General features: G+C 38.7%; 1 protein-coding gene across 1 annotated transcript in view; it reads left to right on the top strand.

Annotated features, from left to right (window-relative positions):
• gstcd (glutathione S-transferase, C-terminal domain containing) overlaps positions 1-24,275 on the top strand; it is a 144,163-nt gene that overhangs the window by 105,964 nt on the left and 13,924 nt on the right. The window contains 2 exon segments of the mRNA XM_046876495.1: positions 15,898-16,031; positions 24,004-24,034. Coding sequence (XP_046732451.1) covers positions 15,898-16,031; positions 24,004-24,034 — 165 coding nt within the window.

Below are 24,275 nucleotides of genomic sequence, written 5' to 3'. Positions count from 1 at the left end.
TCCAATGTTCATGTAACGCTACCTATGTTAAAGCTTTTTGAAATGCTCCCACTGCACTTTAGAATTTATTGCTTTTTTCTCCTTGGTGTTTAAAAGTAATTTTTTCACTAGTCCAAATGTAATTCGCTGTATTACGACTACAAATGAGACCAACATGCAACAGCCAATCAGCTTTCTGTTTTTTATCAAGAATCTCTTTTGGATTGCATCACAGACGTAAAAACTAATTTTATTTTTCAGCTATGTGGGAGTGCAAGTTTAGCGATGCTTGGCTTAAAAAAAACATTTAGGGCTCAGTTAAGGACAGTTGCTAACGCTGTATTTGTGTGCGTGTTTTTGCTGTTGTAATATAGGTTTTAGATTTTATTCTTAATGGTCTGAAAAAGGTCTTAAAAAGTCTTAGATTTGGCTTTCAGAAACCCTGGAGACTAAATATAGAACTATTCTCATTCGGGTGACACCCGATATTCATTCATTTCATCTTGAAGTCTATTTTATTGAAGTTATTAACTGTTCATTGATGCATGTTTAAGTGCAAAGCTGTTCATGGCAATTATAGTCCTGAGCAAGGCTTTGAGTTATGGCAAGGTTGTGGTCTTAAATGGCTCCTCAGGGCTTTCATGATTGTTTCACTGTAGAAGAGCCTCAAACCGCAACTGCTCAATTGTTTCGAATTGCTAATGAGAAAAGGACTGGATGATGATTTGTAATGATGAAGAGGAGAAGACAGATGAGTTAAATAGTACAAGTATGTAGCTCTATGTTGTGTGATGTTGCTCCATGTTGATTTCTGTAGCACCAGGGTTCTGGAGGAACGTTGTCTCATTCCACTGTGTACTTCGTCAGCTTTATATGGTTGAAATGACAATAAAAGCTTCTTGACTTGATGAGGAAGCGGATGGAAGAAAAAGAAGAGGAAGGTGGATAAAGTAGTCAATGACATTGAAAGGATTTTAATAATTGAGGAGAATGAATTTTTGATGTAATAAATTATATATTTCTTGAGTAGATCAAACAAGTAGCCTTTCAGGCTAGTTTATCTGTTCAGGAAACCCTCATAAAAACATCCAACAAGTCACAGTTCTGTAAGCTGAGACACCCTGTTGATTAGACAAATCAGAGGCGAATAGTCTTCTGGGCTGTTTTGGACTGTTTGAGCTCACATGAAAACTATGGTAACTCAAATAGCTACTCTTTACAACAGCAGAAAAACATTTCAGATCGTGCTGAACAACATGTTGAAACTTGAGGTGGACATGCAAAGGGCCGAAGACCTGAGGCTGCAATGGCCATAAACTCGACAACATACTAGTGTATATTTAATTTAATCTTCAACATTTTGTTCATGCAATTTATCTTTTGGAAACATTATCATTGTGCACTTGCTATTGCCCAAATTATTATTGGGTTTATTATTGGTACACTGTATTGCCAAAGGTTTGTGGACACCTGGTCATAAGTACGGTATGTGCTTTTTGAGCATCGCATTTCACATTTAGTCCCGATTTGCTCTTATAATTTCCTCCACTCTTCTGGGTAGATGTTCCACAAGATTTTGTAGTGCTCATCAGCCACAAGAGTGTTAGTAAAGCCTGGGGTGCAGTCAGTGTTCCAATTCATTCCCAAAGGTGTTCAGTAGGGATGAGATCAGAGCTCTATTTGCAGGCCACTCAAGAGCTTCCTCTTCCATGTAAAGCAGATCTTCATGGAGCTGCACAGGGTCAATGCAATGCTGGAACTGGTTTCAGTTTCCAAATTTAAGCGATTGCAAAATTTTATTATAACTCAACCAAAGGCATCTTATACAATTGTTTGCCTCCAGCTTTGTGTTAACAGTTTGGAGAAGAACCACATATTGCAGAAAGGTTAGGTGTCCCAATACTTTGGTTCATATAGTGTAGTATTGGCCATTTTTTTGGTCTTTTGGAATGTTTGGATTACAGTATATCAGGTTAGTTATCAGGAAAGTGTTAGATGTCCTTGGACTATACAGGCAAAAGCATTGGGACACCTGACTTTTTCAGCCCTGCTTGGTTCCTCCACCAACTTTTGTTCTTCTAAGCAAAAATTTTGGCGGCTCAAAATTTTACAGGATTCCCTTAAATGTGGCAGCATTACATTTTCCCTACACTTTAACCAAAGTATGACAATGCCCATGTGTACAAAGAATAGATACAGATAGAACTTTGACCTTAATCCTATTGAACGCCTTTGAGATGAACCCCAGATCTTCTCACCACAGCCTTGATCAGTACCTGACTTTACTAACACCTTTGGAACATCTTGCCAGAAGTGTGGAGGTTATAATAACTACACATGAAGAGTAAGTGTGGAATGTAATGTTCAAAAAGCAGAAACCAATGTTATGGTTAGGTGTCTACAGACTTTTTATCTATATGTTTTATTTTAAAGGTCAAAGGACTGCTATTATTTGCACTGACATGGTGTCTGTAATAGAGTCACGCTTGCGCTTTAGAGGACAATGGGGTGTGTTAACAGGGGGTTTACTTTTCTTTTCTGTGGTATTTTTTATATACTGCAACTAAAATAAACTTAGAATAGTGTATTCTTTGGCCGTTATCTTTTAAGCATTTCAGTGGGGTTTTTTTTGTTTATTTTTTTTTTAAATATGGCATTGGTTCGATTCCTGGAAGGTTACACAACCCATTGGCACAGATTGTTATTGGCCAACATGACAAAATCTTTATAGATTGGAACAATGATCTTGATTTTGAGATGTTGTTGTTGAATTGGCCTGGGAATGTAAGATTTGCTGATATACTTTCTTTTTAATTATCTGTTGAAAAGACGTTGATTTCCCAGACCACCGGAGTTTGTTCATATACTTCACTTCAGAGTTGAATGGTCCATTTCTTCTCCACAGCTTATCTTTTGAGTGAGTTATGTAACACAGATCTTACCCGAGCAGCCCTGTGTGTGGCTTTACCGTTAGTGTTTTGTTGAACGTCTGCCTTTTTTGTGCGCTCATTGCCCTAATGAGACGTTTCGGCTTGCGTTGTGCTCCGTGGAGACCTGCTCCACTTGGCCTTCAGTCCAAAACCATGTGCTGTTTTTCAGCCTGGCAAATTGTCTGTCTCTTACCCACGCACAGGAAGTTTACATCATCTGAGTTGCGGATGTACATTTGGATTTGGCAGATCTCTGCAGGGAAACCAAGACATATTTTATAGTCTTTATGTCCACATGCGGTTTTTTTTTCACAGGATCCAAATGGCTGTTTTTATTTATTTATTTTTAATTGTAGTATTATTATTATTAAATTTGGAATCAGAGGTGCTTTCTTGGAGTTTCTTCACTTTCCTCCGTCCTAAAAACATTTGTTGGACAGTTAAAGTTAAAATTGGTTTTAGGTCAACAAATGCATGCATGTGTTTATTGTCTTGGGATTGACTGTCATTCCATCCAGGTTGAATTTCGAATTTCCATTTCCTAGCCCTAAGTGTTCCTGGGATAAACTCCAGATCCGACCCGACCCTGACCCTAACTCTGATAAGCCAGATCAGCTCCAATTTCATTCAGTTAGTTACTTTCTCCAGTTTTAATATTAAGCATGAAACCTGGACTTCAAAATTAGTGCATCACATGCAGCACTCTACATTCAAGTACTGTTTCAAGTACTAATTGTGTCTGAATCTGACTGATCTCCTGCAATAATGACATAGAAGATTATATATACATTATCTTAGGGGTGTAACAATACACAAAGTTCACGCTTCCTCACGCACCTTAGTTTTTAATCACTGTTTGGTTAAATTTTGGTACAGTAAGGGGGGAAGAAATGCAAATTAAAATTGCTTGTCGTTTTTTTTTATGCAGTTTATTCTTTTTTTTTCACATTTGTGAACATCAACAGTTTACATTTTTCATTTTAAAATTTAATAAAATGCCTGCTTGGTTAAATACTTTATAAAATAATATTTTGTTAATATTTTATTAATTAAAATGTAATAGATTCAATCAAATGACTGCAATACGTTTTTTTATTATATTGATTCATTTGTGTTATTACATTTGCACAAATACATTTGATTTAATAAAATTAAATAAATATAAATTACATTTGATATATTACATTTAATATTTAATTTTATAAAGATATGTTCTACATAATAATATTTCAGCATACTTTAACAAATGTCTTCATTCCGTCCATCCTTGATTCATTCTCGCTCTCGAAATGCCACAACTGTCAGGATTTTTTCAGTGTAAGAGAAAATTTTGAAGCTGTACATAAAACGCAAAAGAATCCGTATCACGAGACTCAGACGCAGTTTTACAACCCACAAATCGTATTTATGGTATTTACGGAGTGTGTAGCCACAGTCACACTAACTGTAGTTTTTTGGGTTTTTTTATACCCATGGAATTGTTGTGTTTTTTTTTTTAAGTTTAATAAATACAAATATTTTAAAGCCCTGTACCGAAACCAAAAGCCCTGCACAGAAACTGTTGTTACGAATAAGTGTACCTATAACTCTTTATATAGACAGACAGACAGACAGACAGACAGACAGACAGACAGACAGACAGACAGACAAACCTTGAGAAGTTTTCAATGACCTGACTGCTTAAATGCTACTGCAGCACCAGGCCAAGAGAATTGCTCACGACCTTACTGTGTGTGAGGTATGAAAAGGAGTCGCTAAAACTTTTTTTTGATAGTCATACATAAACTTTCAGCTGCAGGCTTGTGTGAAGATCTGAGTAAACATAGCAGGAGTGATGCACTTGGGGGTTGGGGCGGCACTTTAGGGTTGATGGCTGGCACAGGTTTAATTTGTTGTGGCTGTAACATGGTTCAGCAGCAGTGACTGAGGAACTTTTACGGTTACATTTATTCATTTGGCAGATGCTGCTGTTTAAATCCTCTTACGAGGGAGGCAGAAATCAGGTTAGTAAAGGAATGCGTCAGCAAAGGAATGTTTTTTTTCAACCTAATCTTTATGTACCACATCTGTAGTATGTGTTTACCAAAAGCAGTCAGTTGAACCTACTTCCTCTACTGGGGAAAAAAAATCTATTTGCTTGAAACTCATTTATTAATAAAAAGTGTTTAAAAGTTTACTGTATTTTCCGGACTATAAGCCGCTACTTTTTTCCCACATTTTGAACTCCATGGCTTGAACAATGAAGCAGCTAATTTATGGATTTTTCCTGGGTTTTTCCCGGTTTCACAAACTTCATGCCAAAAAACTGAGCCCCATAACATTAGACCAATGAAATTGCAGAACGGGTTCAGGTGAACCAATGAAACTCTTTATATTAAATCAGATGCGCTCCCACTGAATCGGGCCGCACCACATCATAAATATGGATGAGGTTCCTCTGACGTTTGACCTGCCGCTCACTCGGACTGTCTACAGGAAATGCGAATCATTCGTCACGCTGAAAACAACCGGGCATGAAAACACACACTTCACCTGTGTTCTGAGCTGCACGGCATCGGGAGAAAAGATTCACCGATGGTCATTTTTAACGAATGACGATGCCAAAAGATAAACTCTCGAGAGAAATAGTTGTGAAAGGAAGGAGGAAGACAGTGAACAATGACTTTCTTGGTAGGCTACTGTTTAGATACAAGCCCTGTAACAGACACTGTCTTTCATTAAAGCCTGTGTAAAGTTCATTAGTTTCAGTGTAGGAACCTGCGGCTTATAGACAGGTGCGGTGTATTTATGTTCAAAATAAAAATCTTTGTCAAATTCAGTGGGTGCGGCTTATATTTGGGTGCGCTCAATAGTCCAGAAATTACGGTAAATCATGCGGAATCAGATCATGCAAGAGCTCCTCAATAAACATCACAACAGAGATAAATACAGTGCATCCAGATCACATTTTCCACTTTGTTAGTCTTATTCAAGAATGGATTAAATTCATCATTTTCCTCAGAATTCTACAAACAATACCCCATAAGACAATATGTTTGCAAATGTATTAAAAATAAAAAACGAAAAAATCACATGTACATAAGTATTCACAGCCTTTGCCATGACATGCAAAATTAAGCTCAGGTGCATCTTGTTTTCACTCCATCATCCTTGAGATGTTTCTACAACTTAATTGGAGTCCACCTGTGGTAACTTCAGTTGATTGGACATGATTTGGAAAGACACACACCTGTCTATATGAGGTCCCACAAGCCATGAAGTCCAAGCAATTGTCTGTAGACCTCCTAGACAGTATTGTATCAAGGCACAGATCTGTGGAATGGAACAGAACAATTTCTGCAGCATTAAAGGTCCCAATGAGCACAGTGGCCTCCGTCATCGTAAATGGAATACCTTTAAAACCACCAGGACTCTTCCTAGAGCGGGCTGCAAGGCCAAACTGCACTATCTGAGAGAAGAGTCTTAGTCAGGGAGGTGACCATGAACCTGAAGGTCACTCTGAAAGAGCTCCAGCATTTTTCTGTGAAGAGAGGAAAACCTTCCAGAAGAAAAAAGATCTCTGCAGCACTCAATCAGGCCAGACTGTGGCCAGACTGAAGCCACTACTCAGTAAAGAGCACATGACAGCTTGCCTGGAGTTTGCCAAAAGGCACCAGAAGTTCTCTCAGACAATGAGAAATAAATATTAACTCTTTAGCCTAATTGACAAGTATCATGTCTGGAGGTAACCAGGCCAATCACCTTGCCAATACCATCCCTGCAGTGATGCATGGTGGTGGTAGCATCATGCTGTAGGGATGTTTTTCAGCAGCAGGGACTGGGAGACTTGTCAGGATCAAGGAAAAGATGAATGCAGCAATGTACAGAAAAATATTTGATGATAACCTGCTCCAGAGAGCTCTGGCCCTCAGACTGGGGTGACGGTTCATCTTCCAACAGGACAACGACCCTAAGAACACAGCCAAGATAACAAAGAATTAGCAACTCTGTGAATGTCCTTGAGTGGTCCAGCCAGAGCCCGATTGAACATCTCTGGAGAGATTTGAATATGACTGTGCACCGATGCTCCCCATCCAACCTGATGGAGCTTGAGAGGTTCTGCAAATAAGAATAGGAAAAAATGGCCAAAAATAGTTGTGCCAAGCTTGTAGCATCAAACTCAAAAAGACTTGAGGCTTTAATTGTAGCATTGTTAAAAGATTTCTAACAAACTTCTTTCACTTTGTCATTATGGGGTATTGTTTGTAGAATTCTGAGGAAAATAATGAATTTAATCCATTTCGGAATAAAGCTATAACATAACAAAAATGGAAAGAAAGTAAAGCGATGTGAATACTTTCCGTTTGCACTGTATGATCTTAGAGGTTTTGATTGTTGTTGGTGCCAGCCATGTGCGGGTTTGTGTATTTTTAGTTCTTCACAAGCTGATGAACAAGACAACAGTTTCTACATTTGCACAGAACGGTGCAAAAGAAACCTCCAGGGAGCAGCAGTTCTGCAGCAAGGCCGCATCGATGAGCGAGGTCAGGAGAGTCGATTTGAGATGACAGGAAAGCTACAGTAAATCAAACAACCAAAGAACACGAAACATTTTAAAGATGTCATCGTTCTCTGTGTGTGTGTGTGTGTGTGTGTGTGTGTGTGTGTGTGTGTGTGTGTGTGTGTGTGTATATATTCTCCCTGTGGATTAGAAAGGATCCCCCAGTGAGTTTCATTTTTTATTTTTTTTTGTGTTGTAATGAAACATCAAATTTAAATCAGAATGGGATTTTGTTTCCCCCTGCTCATTCTGCAGTGACTCGTCAATGAAATGAAATATAAAAAAAAGATAATTTTGATGTTCTACAGAACGATCTAAAAACTGCCTGGCTGATAAAAATTCACCACTTCGGTGTGAATTATCCTTTTGCAGCAATTACAGTTTTTAGTCATATTTTTCTCAGTGAGCCTTTGCATATTCTGGATCTGTCATTCTTCAGTGAAAACTTTTTTAGGCAAAATTTGATGAAGAATCTTTATGGATTTACATTTTCAGGTCAGAGATTTTCAATTGGATTTTAGTTTTGCTTTGACTCTTTATCACGTAATAAGGAAGAGAGCGGATGCAGATTGTTTTAATTAAATAACGCAAACAGTAATAACTAATACAAAGGCAACAAAAGTATGAAAAAGTTTAAAAGGATCCTGAACCTGAATACAAAGACTGTGAATACCAACCACCAGCATGAAAGACAAATGAAAGACAATGAGTGCTGTAAAGGGAGAGGCTATATATTGTACAAGCGCTAATCAGGAGTGACAAAGAATAAGTGTGAGTAATCAGTCATATGACCTGCAGGGGCTGATGGTTAAAGTAGTTCAAGTCATAATCCTGACATTGTGTAATTCTATACAAAACATAGATTGTTTTGTTGTTCTGTTAGAGCATGTACTTTTTTTTTTTTTGCACCTATTTGCAAATGTCTCGATCAGGGGTCACCAACATTCTTGAAACTGAGAGCTTACCTTAAAAATAGAACCCATTCTCATCTGGGTGACACAGAATGTCTGTTCTTTATAGTTCCATCATTGTTGAAGTTATCAAGTACTCACTGATGGACACTTGGATGAAAACACTTCATGGTAATCGTAGCCCCAAGGCCATTGTAGCAACTCATTCCACACTATCACACTCAGAATCCGTCCTCATGGTTTCCAAGTTTAACCCTCCACAGTATCCTCAAGGATCTTTAGACTGTCTGTGTGGAGACATCATCAGTGGCAACAAGTGGCCTCCAATTGAAAAGAACACCACAAACTAGGATATCAGAATGCTTTAGGCAGGTCCAGAGAGTAGAAGGGGACAGGATCACTGGTATCTCAGGAGCATGAGAAGCTAGGGAGAGAGTGAGTGAGGAGGAGAGGGCGATATATGATCTTTTAGACAATTTTCTAACAATTGCCATTCTTATCCTTGAGCTCTCCGTTTGGCCTGATCTTATTTGTGTTATTTTGTCTCTACTTGGATTTTACAGTGCTCCTACAAAGTTCCAAAACTTTTATGACAAAGACCTTCTCCTTTATGACAAGTGGTCTGACCAGATCTGCCATTTAGCTGCTATTGCTAATATTAACAGTTAAGGTGCTTTTTACTTGTCACGTAAATTACAGCAAAGTGAAATTCTTTTTTCGCATATCCAGCGATGATAGGAAGCCGGGTCAGCCGTGATACAGCTTGGCCATACTGGGGTTTAAAAACCCCAACCTTCTGATCATAACCCAGGGTTTTAACCATCGAACTACCAACTGTACCCAACTATATTTTTATACTAGGTAGAGACATAGCGGTTACATTCAAATCGCAAAAAACATTTAGTAACAATAATAATAACTCTAATAATAACTGGCTTTTGCTCTCTGTTGGACTTTTACCAAAAACTGAACAGCAGTTTTCAGCCGAACTAAAAGCTCGAATGGATGATGGCAATAGATTGAGCTCAAATGAGCTCAAATGGATTTAGCTAATATAGAAGTTACATTTCTCAGCAACCATATTATCTTTTATCGTCTTCTCATCTGCAAATAATTGATGTGTAATGGTGCAGAATCGCTGCTTAATGCAGGCCTCATTGCAGAGCTTTGCTTTTTTCCCTCTGCGTCAACAGAAATTGGAAATTATATCAATTTTTATTCCACTTGAGTGTACAAGTCTAAATCAAATATCTTCTATTAGTTTCCAAGGGGATACTTATTTTAGAAGAACAAATTAAGTTAATCATACAATATGTCTTCAAAACAGAATTTCTCTGATTTTCAGGCTCGTCTTATTTTAATTACGATTGTATTTATTTATTTATTTATTTATTTGTGTATTTATTAATTTATTTATTTGCTTGTTTGATTGATTGATTGCGGAGAGTACCACTGGAGACTACATATTCCAGATTTCTTTCAGCCCAGTTGGTCTTTTGTTAGCAATGGCCCAACTAATAATGTTACTAGAAGCAAAATAAACATCTCTCCTGTTCTTATTGAAGAAATGTTCTTCTGCTACATGTCCTGCTAGTGTTAAAGTAGATTTGATGTACACTGTGCATTATTTTTCTATTAATAGATAGCTGAGATGTTTTTTTCTGTCTTTTTTTTTTTTTCTCTTCCTTGGGTGAATCAGGATTGTAAGAGGGGACAAGCTAAATATCTCCGAGATGTAGTTTATTAGCAGACTGCCAGAGTTGACATGCAATACATTATAAGGATGCTGAGCTTCAAAGAGATGAGAGGAAGTGGTATTGATTCATCGATCACAAGGTCATGTGACTATAAAATGGTGATATGCAAATTTTACTCTCGGGGGGACAGAGTCCTCTGTAGGCTGGCTTATGTGTCTTAGAGTTGCAGGACTTGAGCCCAGTTATAAACCTACAGTATATAAGATTGTTAGTAGAATGTTATGTAGTTTCTGTGAGCTGGACAGGTAGGGTTTGTATAAGAGTTATGTGGCTACTGTATGTCCAAAATGTTTTTTGAGTATCCCATTCTACATTCCCTATTTGCTGCTATAATAACCTTCACTCTTCTTTGAGGATGTCCCAATAGATTTTGGGTAAAGATCAGAACTCTATATAAAGTAGCAGGCTACTCAAAATCCAACCCATGTAAGCCATATCTTTAGGGATCTCATTTTGCTCAGGAGCATGGTCATTCTGGAACAGGTTTGAGTCTACTAGTTATGAAGGACAAGTGAGAGGAGATTTTGAATACAAACACACATATAAAGTGATTCTGTTCAATTGTGTGTTTCCAACTTTGTGGCTGGAAAAATCAGGTAGTCAAAAGTCAATACTTTTGCCCATATAGTGTATGAAGTTTATTGTCCAGATGGTCAGAAAGCACTAATATAGATAATCCCTTTTATTTTGATGCTTTAATGTGAACATGATACAGAGCAGATTGCTGTCAATCTTTATGGCTTTGCAGGGAAAGCATCAGTGCTTCAATTCTGCTTTACAAGAGACCTATGCAGGGAACACAACAATGGCACAATGTGATTTATATTTATACACAGATTTATAATCATGCGTCCTGCGTGATTATAAGAAGGTGTCTGCCCTGGGGATTACTACAGGATCATCTTGGGCCCTCATCTGAACTCAGTCATGCTTTCTGCAGGAGAAACAAACAATAAATGCCTGTCCATCTTCTACTTCCTATAGTGCTTCAGTGGCTCTTATTTAGCTTCCTTTAAGCAAATTTTACCAGTTTGCAGCTAATATGCGCAGAGTCCTCTGCTGTCATGCTCTGTTAATCTGTTGCCTTAGAGGACTCCCAACTTCGTGCTCGAACTGCTAACAGATCAATGAGCACACTTTACTAGGGTGCACTCCACTCCAAGGGTTTGTTATTATGGTTCAGGTTAATCAATCACACAGAATAAACTTGTGTGGAGTGTGTGTGTGTGTGTGTGTGTGTGTGTGTGTGTGTGTGTGTGTGTGTGTGTGAATTCTCTGTCTGTGAACCTCTTGCTCTCTGCATTGATTATTGATCAAATTCGTCATAATTTATATTTTATAGTGATTGATAAATCTGTGTGTTTCTAATTTATATCATTTAAACGATTTAGATACGGAAAGTTCACAAGGATAAACTGTTTAACTGTTAATGTTACGAAATCAAATTTATTTTGGTCTGATTCTACTTTCCAAACTAGTCTTTATTAAAAAATGTCGTTTCTTGCAAGCTGATGCTGATTTTCTGAACAAGAAAACACACTTTATTTAAGTGTTGGATATTATTTCAGGATTTGCGTTCAATTATAAGTCTTGATTTTCTCAGTTTCACTTAAATTGCCATTTTTTTTCTTTTTGCCTCTTTAGTTAACTGTCTGTATGTGTTTCTTACCGAAACTTTCTTACCGAAATGTATAATTTTCACTTAAACCATTTGATGGTTTATTTGATTGTGTTATACAAAGAATATTGTCCAGATTTGCTTTTGGAATGTCAACCAGTTTCACTTGCTTTTCATCCATTTAAGATTACACTATATGGGCAAAAGTATTGGGACACCTGACTTTCCCAGACACATGGGGTTCTTCTCCACACTGGTACCACACAGTTAAAGGCATACAATTGTATAGGACATTTTCTGGGTGCTGTAGAATTAGATTTTCCCTTCACTTGAACATGAAACCCAAACCTGCTCCAACATGACAATGCCCCTGTGCATATAGTGAGCTCATGAAGATATGATTTGCATGGTTGGAATACAACTCTGACCATCTTAGAGAGATCTTAGAGAGTTTTCCTTTGCCACAGTCCCCACTGGCTCGCTAATTGAGTGGATAAACTTATAAGGAACAAAATTTCAAGGCACTAAACTTTTACATTTCAACTTCATACCATCTTTATCTCTGTAAAGAAAAAATTGAATTGAGTGGAAGATTTTGAGTGGCCTGCTATAGCGCTCTGACCTCAACCAATTGGATGATATGGAACACTGACTTCACCCCAGATCTTCTCACCTTATCTACATCATTACCTGATTCACTAACACAAATCTCCATAACCATACTCCAACATCTAGTGGAACATCTTCCCAGAAGGGTGAAGGTTATTAGAAAAGCAAATAGGGACTAAATGTGGAACGTGATGCTCAAAAAGCATATACGAATCCTGTAGTCAGGTGTCCACAAACTTTTGTCCATATAGTGTGTATTTAATAATAAACTGCACTCAAATCATACAAACGAAGACAAAAGTGATGCTGTCTGGTTTTTGTTTTGTTTTTTGTTTAAGTTTTTACTACTGATTTAATGAATGTTTGATTCTGAATTAAGTTAGTCACCATTAAATAAATGGTACATTTAGTACTTTGCCCCCTCTCCCCCGGCTCTAAACCCCTATCCCTAAATTGTACTGGGCACGCAGCCAATCAAATTTGGTTTATTCATTATTCTACCACAGACAATACAGTATATACAGCACATTTATAATGAGGCTGTAAAGTAGTATTTGATAGAATGCAGCTACAGTCAAAGGTTAAACCGTAAACACCTACAGGAGCCCCATAAACAAGTCCTGAGCTTTTTATTGACGTTCCTTCATAAAACTTATATTTATTTATATGAACTGCTATTTTTCCTAAACTATGGTGTAACAAGATCATGATGCAGCAAGGTACACGTGTGACAAAAATAATAAATGCTTGGAACAGCGCTAATTAGGCAAGAAAATTAACAGGAAGCCAATGTAGGGACGATAAGATCGGGGTTATGTGATCATATTTTTTGACCTTGTAAGAACTCTGGCTGCTGCATTCTGGACTAACTGAAGCTTGTTTATTAATGAAGCAGGACATCCACCTAGTAACGCATTACAGTAGTCTATTCTGGAGGTCATAAGCATGGACGAGCTTCTCTGCATCGGATATAGACAACATATTTCTTAGCTTAGAAATATTTCTAAGGTGAAAGAAGGCTGTTTTGTAACCTGATTGATGTGATTTTTGAAAGACAAGTCGCTGTCTAAAATAACACCCAGGTCTTTTACCGTTGAACTAGTGGTTACAGAACATCCGTCTAAATGCAGGTTGAGATGCTGGGCGTCTGTATACCAGTTTTGGGCGATGAGCAAAATCTCAGTCTTATCAGAATTTAAAAGTAGAAAGTTATGGGTCATCCAATCTCTTAGTTCCTTAACACACTCAGTCATCCGGGTTAATTGAGCTGTATCGCCTGGTTTAGATGAAATATATAGCTGAGTATCATCAGCATAACAATGGAAGCTAATTCCATGCCTTCTAATAATATTTCCTAACGGAAGCATGTATATTGTGAAGAGCAGGGGTCCTAGAACTGAACCTTGCGGCACGCCATAATTTACTTGCATTAGCCTGGATAGCTCTCCATTCAAATCTACGAAATGGTAACGATCGGACAGGTAGGATTTAAACCAGCTTAATGCCTGTCCCTGAATGCCGATGTAATTTTGTAAGCGATCTAGGAGGAGATCATGGTCTATAGTGTCGAATGCAGCACTAAGATCTAGTAAAACCAACAGCGAGATGAAGCCTTGGTCTGAAGCTAAAAACAGGTCATTAGTTATTTTAACTAGAGCAGTTTCTGTGCTATGATGGGGCCTAAAACCTGACTGAAATTCTTCAAAGATATTGTTCTCTTGCAGGTAGGAACATAACTGTGCAGCGACAATCTTTTCTAAAATCTTAGACATAAATGGGAGATTTGAAATTGGTCTGTAATTTGATAACGTGTTTGGATCCAGATTAGGTTTTTTAATGAGGGGCTTAATAACTGCTAACTTGAGGGATTTAGGGACGTGACCTAAAGATAGTGAGGAGTTAATAATATTTAGAAGAGGCTCACCAGTTGTATATAACACTTCCTTCAGTAACTTTCTTACCGAAATGTATAATTTTCACTTAAACCATTTGATGGTTTATTTGATTGTGTTATACAAAGAATATTGTCCAGATTTGCTTTTGGAATGTCAACCAGTTTCACTTGCTTTTCATCCATTTAAGATTACACTATATGGGCAAAAGTATTGGGACACCTGACTTTCCCAGACACATGGGGTTCTTCTCCACACTGGTACCACACAGTTAAAGGCATACAATTGTATAGGACATTTTCTGGGTGCTGTAGAATTAGATTTTCCCTTCACTTGAACATGAAACCCAAACCTGCTCCAACATGACAATGCCCCTGTGCATATAGTGAGCTCATGAAGATATGATTTGCATGGTTGGAATACAACTCTGACCATCTTAGAGAGATCTTAGAGAGTTTTCCTTTGCCACAGTCCCCACTGGCTCGCTAATTGAGTGGATAAACTTATAAGGAACAAAATTTCAAGGCACTAAACTTTTACATTTCAACTTCATACCATCTTTATCTCTGTAAAGAAAAAATTGAATTGAGTGGAAGATTTTGAGTGGCCTGCTATAGCGCTCTGACCTCAACCAATTGGATGATATGGAACACTGACTTCACCCCAGATCTTCTCACCTTATCTACATCATTACCTGATTCACTAACACAAATCTCCATAACCATACTCCAACATCTAGTGGAACATCTTCCCAGAAGGGTGAAGGTTATTAGAAAAGCAAATAGGGACTAAATGTGGAACGTGATGCTCAAAAAGCATATACGAATCCTGTAGTCAGGTGTCCACAAACTTTTGTCCATATAGTGTGTATTTAATAATAAACTGCACTCAAATCATACAAACGAAGACAAAAGTGATGCTGTCTGGTTTTTGTTTTGTTTTTTGTTTTTTTAAGTTTTTACTACTGATTTAATGAATGTTTGATTCTGAATTAAGTTAGTCACCATTAAATAAATGGTACATTTAGTACTTTGCCCCTCTCCCCGGCTCTAAACCCCTATCCCTAAATTGTACTGGGCACGCAGCCAATCAAATTTGGTTTATTCATTATTCTACCACAGACAATACAGTATATACAGCACATTTATAATGAGGCTGTAAAGTAGTATTTGATAGAATGCAGCTACAGTCAAAGGTTAAACCGTAAACACCTACAGGAGCCCCATAAACAAGTCCTGAGCTTTTTATTGACGTTCCTTCATAAAACTTATATTTATTTATATGAACTGCTATTTTTCCTAAACTATGGTGTAACAAGATCATGATGCAGCAAGGTACACGTGTGACAAAAATAATAAATGCTTGGAACAGCGCTAATTAGGCAAGAAAATTAAACAGTTCTCATGGAATCGATAGTAAAGTTGAGGTAGAGCTGTGCTCTTGTGTAGTCACTAAAGCATATTAATAATTAAATAAGTTCACTGTGCATTATTAAACAATTGAAAAGCATAGATCTCTCCTACAAGCCGCAATAATGTTAGTTTGAACATAGAGCTGTCCATAGGGACATAGACAGATGACAAACGCTTTGATGGTATGACAAATGTGTAAAGTACAGGTGGGTAAAAGCGGATGTGTAATTTGTGTTTTTTGTACTGCAGGTTGCTCTACACGCGTGTGGTGTGGCAACAGACATGGTTTTAGATCGCTGTGTTCAGGCCAAAGCCGGATTCGTTATCAGTCCATGCTGTTACGGCTTCATCCAGAATACATTCAAGTTCAGCTTCCCTAGAAGGTAAGTGTGTGTGTGTGTGTGTGTGTGTGTGTGTGTGTGTGTGTGTGTGTGTGTGTGTGTGTGTGTGTGTGTGTGTGTGTGTGTGTGTGTGTGTTTGAGTGAGTGAGTGAGTGAGTGAGTGAGTGAGTGGTGAGTGAGTGAGTGAGTGAGTGAGTGAGTGGTGAGTGGTGAGTGAGTGAGTGAGTGAGTGAGTGAGTGGTGAGTGAGTGAGTAAGTGTTTAATTGATTATATATGAGTGTGCGTGAGTCAATGTGTGTATGAGTAAGAAAGCAAATAGGCAGGTAAGTGTGGGAGAAATGGTTTTTGTATCAGAGAAAAGTGTTCAGGGTTGTGTTAAGATCGTAGTGAATCAGGTATGTTGCTCAGAACACCACAGAATGAAGTCAATTTGAACAAATCTATTATCACCAATGGGCAGATTTCAAAACCAGTGAGGAGCCAGCCTTTACGTGTGCCTTGACAAATAATTGGAGGTTCAAGAACAGCAGAGTCCATAAGGTTTCCTTCATGTCCTCCAGAAGGAATGGATGTACTTAGCTATGTTGAGCTTTGAGACATTGTCAGCTATGCATGCGAGAGGAATGAGAATGATGTGATAAATCTGAAGATCGAACACAATAAGTGGAAGAACCTAGGGTACAGTCAGTGAATCCTGTCTTACCCAGAGTGCATTGGGCTCATAGATGGGTGGAGTGCTTAACAGCTCCAGTTGACTCGGAAGGTAATGTGGTGTGGTTCGTCTGCAACACACACAGCACAACACTTCTAATAATAGCAACCACCTTTATGAACTGTTTATTATTCACATACAACTATAGGCTGCTCCTCTCATACAATAACATAAGGACACATAACATCACATATGGACTTGCATAACTAACAATAACTCCTACAATTGGATCTACTTTTTTTCTATTTATCAACATAAGTCACTAAACAATACAGTATGAACATAATGATTATGAACCTTGCAAATCAGCAGATATGTCATTAGAGCTAGAACCGATATATTAGCATTGTGGATAATTACATGTCGCTAACCGCGTCATGAGTAATAACTAGCATCAGCAGCAAGTAATTTAGGATTAGCATGATTCACTCTTATAGGACGCACACAAACACCAAATACGTCCGATCCGAGGCGGATTGCATTCTCAATTCATGTCTTCTTAATACAACGCCCTGCTCACTCACGGCAGTTAATGCTATTTAACGTGACGGTGCTTCGGTGCTGTTCTGCACTTTGTTAAACGGCCTTTTGCACAGTTTTAGATCGCTGTGTTCAGGCCAAAGCCGGATTCATTATCAGTCCATGCTGTTACGGCTTCATCCAGAATACATTCAAGTTCAGCTTCCCTAGAAGGTAAGTGTGTGTGTGTGTGTGTGTGTGTGTGTGTGTGTGTGTGTGTGTGTGTGTGTGTGTGTGTGTGTGTGTGTGTGTGTGTGTGTTTGTGTGTGTGTGTGAGTGAGTGAGTGAGTGAGTGAGTGAGTGAGTGAGTGAGTGAGTGAGTGAGTGAGTGAGTGAGTGAGTGAGTGAGTGAGTGAGTGAGTGAGTGAGTGAGTGAGTGAGTGAGTGAGTGAGTGAGTAAGTGTTTAATTGATTATATATGAGTGTGCGTGAGTCAATGTGTGTATGAGTAAGAAAGCAAATAGGCAGGTAAGTGTGGGAGAAATGGTTTTTGTATCAGAGAAAAGTGTTCAGGGTTGTGTTAAGATCGTAGTGAATCAGGTATGTTGCTCAGAACACCACAGAATGAAGTCAATTTGAACAAATCTATTATCACCAATGGGCAGATTTCAAAACCAGTGAGGAGCCAGCCTTTACGTGTGCCTTGACAAATAATTGGAGGTTCAAGAACAGCAGAGTCCATAAGGTTTCCTTCATGTCCTCCAGAAGGAATGGATGTACTTAGCTATGTTGAGCTTTGAGACATTGTCAGCTATGCATGCGAGAGGAATGAGAATGATGTGATAAATCTGAAGATCGAACACAATAAGTGGAAGAACCTAGGGTACAGTCAGTGAATCCTGTCTTACCCAGAGTGCATTGGGCTCATAGATGGGTGGAGTGCTTAACAGCTCCAGTTGACTCGGAAGGTAATGTGGTGTGGTTCGTCTGCAACACACACAGCACAACACTTCTAATAATAGCAACCACCTTTATGAACTGTTTATTATTCACATACAACTATAGGCTGCTCCTCTCATACAATAACATAAGGACACATAACATCACATATGGACTTGCATAACTAACAATAACTCCTACAATTGGATCTACTTTTTTTCTATTTATCAACATAAGTCACTAAACAATACAGTATGAACATAATGATTATGAACCTTGCAAATCAGCAGATATGTCATTAGAGCTAGAACCGATATATTAGCATTGTGGATAATTACATGTCGCTAACCGCGTCATGAGTAATAACTAGCATCAGCAGCAAGTAATTTAGGATTAGCATGATTCACTCTTATAGGACGCACACAAACACCAAATACGTCCGATCCGAGGCGGATTGCATTCTCAATTCATGTCTTCTTAATACAACGCCCTGCTCACTCACGGCAGTTAATGCTATTTAACGTGACGGTGCTTCGGTGCTGTTCTGCACTTTGTTAAACGGCCTTTTGCACAGTTTTAGATCGCTGTGTTCAGGCCAAAGCCGGATTCATTATCAGCTCATGCTGTAACGGCTTCATTCATAATACACTCGAGTTCAGCTTCCCTAGCAGGTGAGTGTGATTGTGTGTGTGAGTGAGTGTTTAAATGATGATATATACTATATTGCTATACGTTTGCTGACACCTGGTTATACGTATGGTATGTGCTTTTTGAGCATTACATTCCATGTATTCCATAACCTTCACTCTTCTGGGAAGATGTTCCACTAGATTTTGGAGTGTGCTTATGGGGATTTGTGCCCATTCAGACACAGTTAGTGTGTTAGTAAAGTCAGTCTACTGATGTAGGTGAGTTGAGGAGGCCTGGGGTGCAGTCATTTTTTTCAATTCATCCCAAAGGTGTTCAATAGGAATGAGATCAGAGCTCTATAGCAGGAGATCTTCCACGCAAAGCATATCTTCATAGAGTTTGCTTTGTGCACAGGGGCATTACAATTGTGTGCCATCAGCGTTGTGATAACAGTTTGGGAAAGAACCACATATAGCTGGGAAAATCAGGTGTCTCAAATACTTTTGTTTAGTGACTGTGTGAGTTAGTTAGCGTTTAAATGATTAATGTATATAAGACTGTGTGTGTGTGAGTCAGTGGGTTTCAGGTTTATTTCTGTAGCACTTTTCACAATCAACATTGCTTTACAGAACTTAAGAATTGAAGGGAATGATGTGTTTTTATCTCTGATGATGAAGCCTGGGGTGACTGTGGCAAGGAAAAACACCTTGAGAGGAACCAGACTCTAAAGGGGAACCCATCCTCATTTGGGTGACATCAAGAGTGTGATTATAGTCTTTAAACAATACAGAACAACAGAGAGTGAGAGCTAACATGAATGTGAGATTTTGAGTAATTCCCTTTCTACAGTCTTATACAGTCAGTTGACTTTGTGGAACCAGGAGCTACTGAGCAACTCATAAAATAGCTCAACATTTTAGATCAACAAAGATCCAACACCAGCTTCTCCACAATGAAGACTTTAAACATTTAAAGAGTTCCAATGTCCAAACTCTACATGAAGTGGGATCAAAATGTCGCTGGTGCATCTCTAGATGACTTGGGATGTTTACGGGGTCGGCATCTAGTTCTTTGAAGTTCTTTAAACTTCATGAGATGGGACACAACTGGAGCTGCCGATATGTCAGGATGCCTCGGGTTGGGTGTGTATGAGTGCGGTAGCGAAAAGGCAATACAGGTATACTGTATTGTATGTGTGTGCAATTGAGTACATAGAAGAGTGAATGGGTGATTGTGTGTCTGTGTGTGTTTGTGTGTGTGTGTGTGTGTGTGTGTATGAGTGCTTTTTGTAGTGTGTCTGTGTGTTTACTTTTCTTGTTCCCAGCATATATGAAATGTCTGTCTGGCCGTGCTCTTGCATGTTATTAAGTTTTATTAGATGTCCTGTCTTTCTCCGCTTTCCCTCCAGCTTTTTAGCAGCAGCAGCACAATCTCCCTGAATTCAAATAAATAAATGAAGAAAAAAAAAACTTCATTATGTTCCACACATTGTGTTTTAACTTTGGAGTGAAGTCAGTGTGTAGGCTGGGTAATCCTGTAATTCGATGCTATGAGAGATTTTTCTCCAGGGGCCATGAGTATCACTGGGTGAAGCTGAGCAGGGTTGTTTTGCCGCCATGCATGAGCTGTTGCCATGACAGTGCCATGTTGATTTGGTTTCTGGCGGCAGTGTTTGTGTAACAAGATGACTGACATGCATGGTGCCAGATTGTTATTTTTGCAGTAAGCCTGTCAGGAGGTCTGTGCGGTTTCGAGTGTTTCCGTTTCACGTTAACGCACAATACTGGAAACAGCAACACGCTGAGCGCTCCTGTACTGCTGAGTGACAGCTACATAATATCTCCTTCCCGAATATTTCAAGTGTTTGGTGGTGGTGTGTGTCTGACAATGGAGTGATTCACACTAAAAATAAAAATCTTCCTAATATTGGACCGAAACACACTTTATTATTCTAACTTGATTGAATACTGACAAATTTACTATTAACCTCCACTCTTCTGGGAAGATGTTCTACTAGATTTTGGAGTGCTTGTGGTGATTTGTGCTCCACAAAGGTGTTAGTAAAGGCAGATACTGATGTAGGTGAGGTGAGGAGGCCTGGGGTGCAGTCAGTGTTCCAATTCATACCAAAGGTGTTCAATAGGATTGAAATCAGAGCTCTATAGCAGTCCACTGAAGATCTTCCACTCCAACACATATAAAGCATATCTTCATGGAGCTGGCTTTGTGCACAGCGTCATTGTCATGCTCAAACAGGTTTGGGTCTTCTTGTTTAAGTGAAGGGAAAATATAATTTTAATTCATCCAGAGACTCCCTGTACAATTGTGTGACTTTAAATTTAAATATGGTTGGAAAAGTCAAGCGTCCCAATACAGTTTGACACTTTTTGACTCTTTTGTTCTTTAATTGAACTAGAGATTAGTTTGTTGTTAGAGGACCTTCTGGAACTGCTACAATGTCAGTTTTGAACATAAAAAAATATCACTAATATCATTGTTTTCTGCTTATTCATTTTTATAAACATTCATTTTTCATTGTTCTGTCAGTTCACTAAACACAACAAAACATTTCCCTAATGTCTCCAGCCCTATGAATAGTCTCTGGTCTGATGTGCTGCCTTCAGCTAAACAATTTATATAAATGATTTAGCTGAAGGCAGCACATCAGACCAGAGATCTCCAGCAGTGCCTAGCTTTTACATTTTAGGCAAATATATCAAAGGAGACATGCTTCCAAATTACACCCATAGTGCTTAGCTCCCTAATGAGGACTTTTAATTGTGACTAAAAAAAAAATACTATTGAACCATCATTGCAAGAATCAGAATCATCTTTATTACCAAGTATCCTGGGTTGCATGTACAAGGAATTAGTCATTATGTGATGGTGCGATAAAAATATGAAAAAACGAACCCAGCCATTAGGTTTACACAAGCCAGTGCACTCTTAGTGCCGGTCCCAAGCCCAGATAAATGGGGAGGATTGCGCTATAAGGGGAATCCAGACTAAAATATGTGCCAAATCAAATATGTGGTCCAAATTGGTCGAGGCCCGGGTTAATAACGACCGCCACAGGTATCGTTAGCCTACAGGGTACCAGTGGAAATTGGGCTACTGTTGGCTGAAGGAGGAGAGGGAGAGGAGTAAGACGTCTACAGAGACATCAGAAAATGGAGAAGTGTAAGAGAGTAGAGGTTAGGGTTGGTACTTTAAATGTTGGTACTCTGACTGGTAAAGGGAGAGAGGTAGCTGATATGATGGAGAGGAGAAAGGTAGATATGTTGTGTGTTTAGGAGACCAAGTGGAAGGGGAGTAAGGCCAGGAACATAGGAGGTGGGTTTAAACTGTTTTATCATGGTGTGGATGGAAAGAGAAATGGTGTAGGGGTGATTCTGAAGGAAGAGTACAGTAAGAGCATAGTGGAGGTGAAAAGAGTTTTTGATAGGGTGATGAATGTGAAGCTGAAAGTTGAAGGGGTGATGATAAATGTCATCAGTGCTTATGCTCCACAAGTTGGCTGTGAGATGGAGGAGAAGGTACAATTCTGGAGTGAGTTAGATGAAGTGGTAGAAATTGTACCTAGGAAAAAACGATTGTTGATTGGGGCAGATTTCAATGGGCATGTAGGTGAAGGGAACAGAGGTGATGAGTGTGGGGTTATATTACTGTAGTGTTAATGTTTATAGAGGCAGGTAAGAGATGATAGTGGATCCTTGGTATTATTGATGAGGTTGGTTGCGGATAAGAAATTGTTTTTGTGGCATGAGGATTTGGTCCTGATGGTCCGCAGCCTCCTACCAGAGGGGAGTGACTTAAAAAAAATTACAGGGTTCAGCCACAATCCTAGCTGGCTGCTTCAAGCTCTTGGAGGTGCACAGGCCCTGTAAAGGTAGAAGATTGCACTGGATGACATGCTGCAGTCTTTAGCAGTGGCAGCAGCATACCAGATGTCGCATATTATGTGTAACTGGAATTTGGGAATTTTAAAACAAATCTAAGCACATTGGTAACACTTTAACTATTTTTCGTATTGATGAAAGCCTTGGTTTGTCACATAAACATTAAGCACAGTAAAATTATATTCTCTGCTTTTTTTGTTTTACCCAGCTTGTTAGGAAGCAGGGGACAGAGTACAGGGTCAGCTATGATAATGGCTCAAGGGCCCATCAGTGGCAGCTTGCCAGTGCTGGGGCTTAAATCCCTGACTTTCTGATCAGTCACCCAGAGCCTTAACCTTTGAACCACTTCTGTATGAAATAGACTAGGTTAATAAAGCACTAATGAGGAGCAAATGTGTCCAGATAACTGCAGTCTTCACTACTTGCACTCCTACATGCTGAGCTAATTTGTTAGTTGTAAATCTCTGTGCAAAATTGCCAAGTCAAGTGGCTTTATTGTCATTTCAGCCACATACAGTACACAGTACACAGTCAAACACTGTTACTCCAGGACCAAGGTGCTTCATTAAATAGCAAAAAATAACACAAGATTACACTAAACTAAATAAACAGAGCTATACGAAGGAAATTACATAAAAGTACATGTGCGCAAACAACATTTAGCGTAACAACACAATAATTGTGTAACAATGCAGCACACAGAGCTAAATGTAAGGTAGCGTAAATAATATTGTACATATAATAAATATTATACATTTTGCAGCACTTATTTGTGCAAAGAAAAATCCAATAAAATGTGTATGTGTTCAGTCTCTTACTAAGGTTGCAGTGTGTTACACGGTCTGGTTGTGAGGATACAAATGATGCAGTGTTTTTCCAAAAAGCAGGAGAAGTGTGTGATCAGCCACAATGCTGGTTGCTTTGTAGATGTAGCGTGTTGTGTAAATGTCGATGATGGAGGTAAAAAAAACCCTGCAAAGATCTTTCTTCAAAGGTGCCTCGGATGTGGTACTTAGAGATCTTAGCTTCATAAAGGTATCCTACTTTCAAATAGGCTATAAGTTTGAACATGGATCTCTTGAGGATATGCCTTGAGTAGCAAACCGAATCATGGTTTATCAGGAAAGATCCATGTAAGGCAGGAGATTGAATGTGTTTTTTGGATATGTTCAGTGGTCAAGTGAGAATGATCAACGTGGTGGAAAGTGTTGGGTTAAAGGGAAAACTGCTGAGTTTAAGGAAAATCAGCTTGTGTTCTTTTCTGAGTGTCAGGAATTTTTCCAAATCTTTTTTTTTTTCACTTATCCTTTTTTTTTTTTACTTTACACCTCTGTTTTTAGATGTGTGATTCATCTTCTTTTTTTGTCTTCACAGTAAGAAATTTGCAGACACGTTGACAACCAAGGTAAGTGTGAAGGTGTGAGACATTCCTCTCAAATGTTTTTTTTAACCAGTAAGTAGGTGATATCTGTCTCTTTCCCTTTGGTTTATTCTGCTCTAAACACGCTACATTTTTGTCAAGGCTCTCATTTCTGTAAACTGCTTATTTATTCCAAGTCAGATTCATAAAGCAGAATGAATAAGACAGCAAAATCCCTATACATGGTACCAGATCTGTGCTGGATAAACTGAGTGCCTCAAGAGAT

The sequence above is a fragment of the Silurus meridionalis genome, chromosome 2, assembly GCF_014805685.1.
Source record: "Silurus meridionalis isolate SWU-2019-XX chromosome 2, ASM1480568v1, whole genome shotgun sequence".
NCBI classification, from domain to species: Eukaryota; Metazoa; Chordata; class Actinopteri; order Siluriformes; family Siluridae; genus Silurus; species Silurus meridionalis.
Note: the sequence above shows the minus strand (reverse complement) of the source record. Positions and strands in the feature narration are given on the sequence as shown.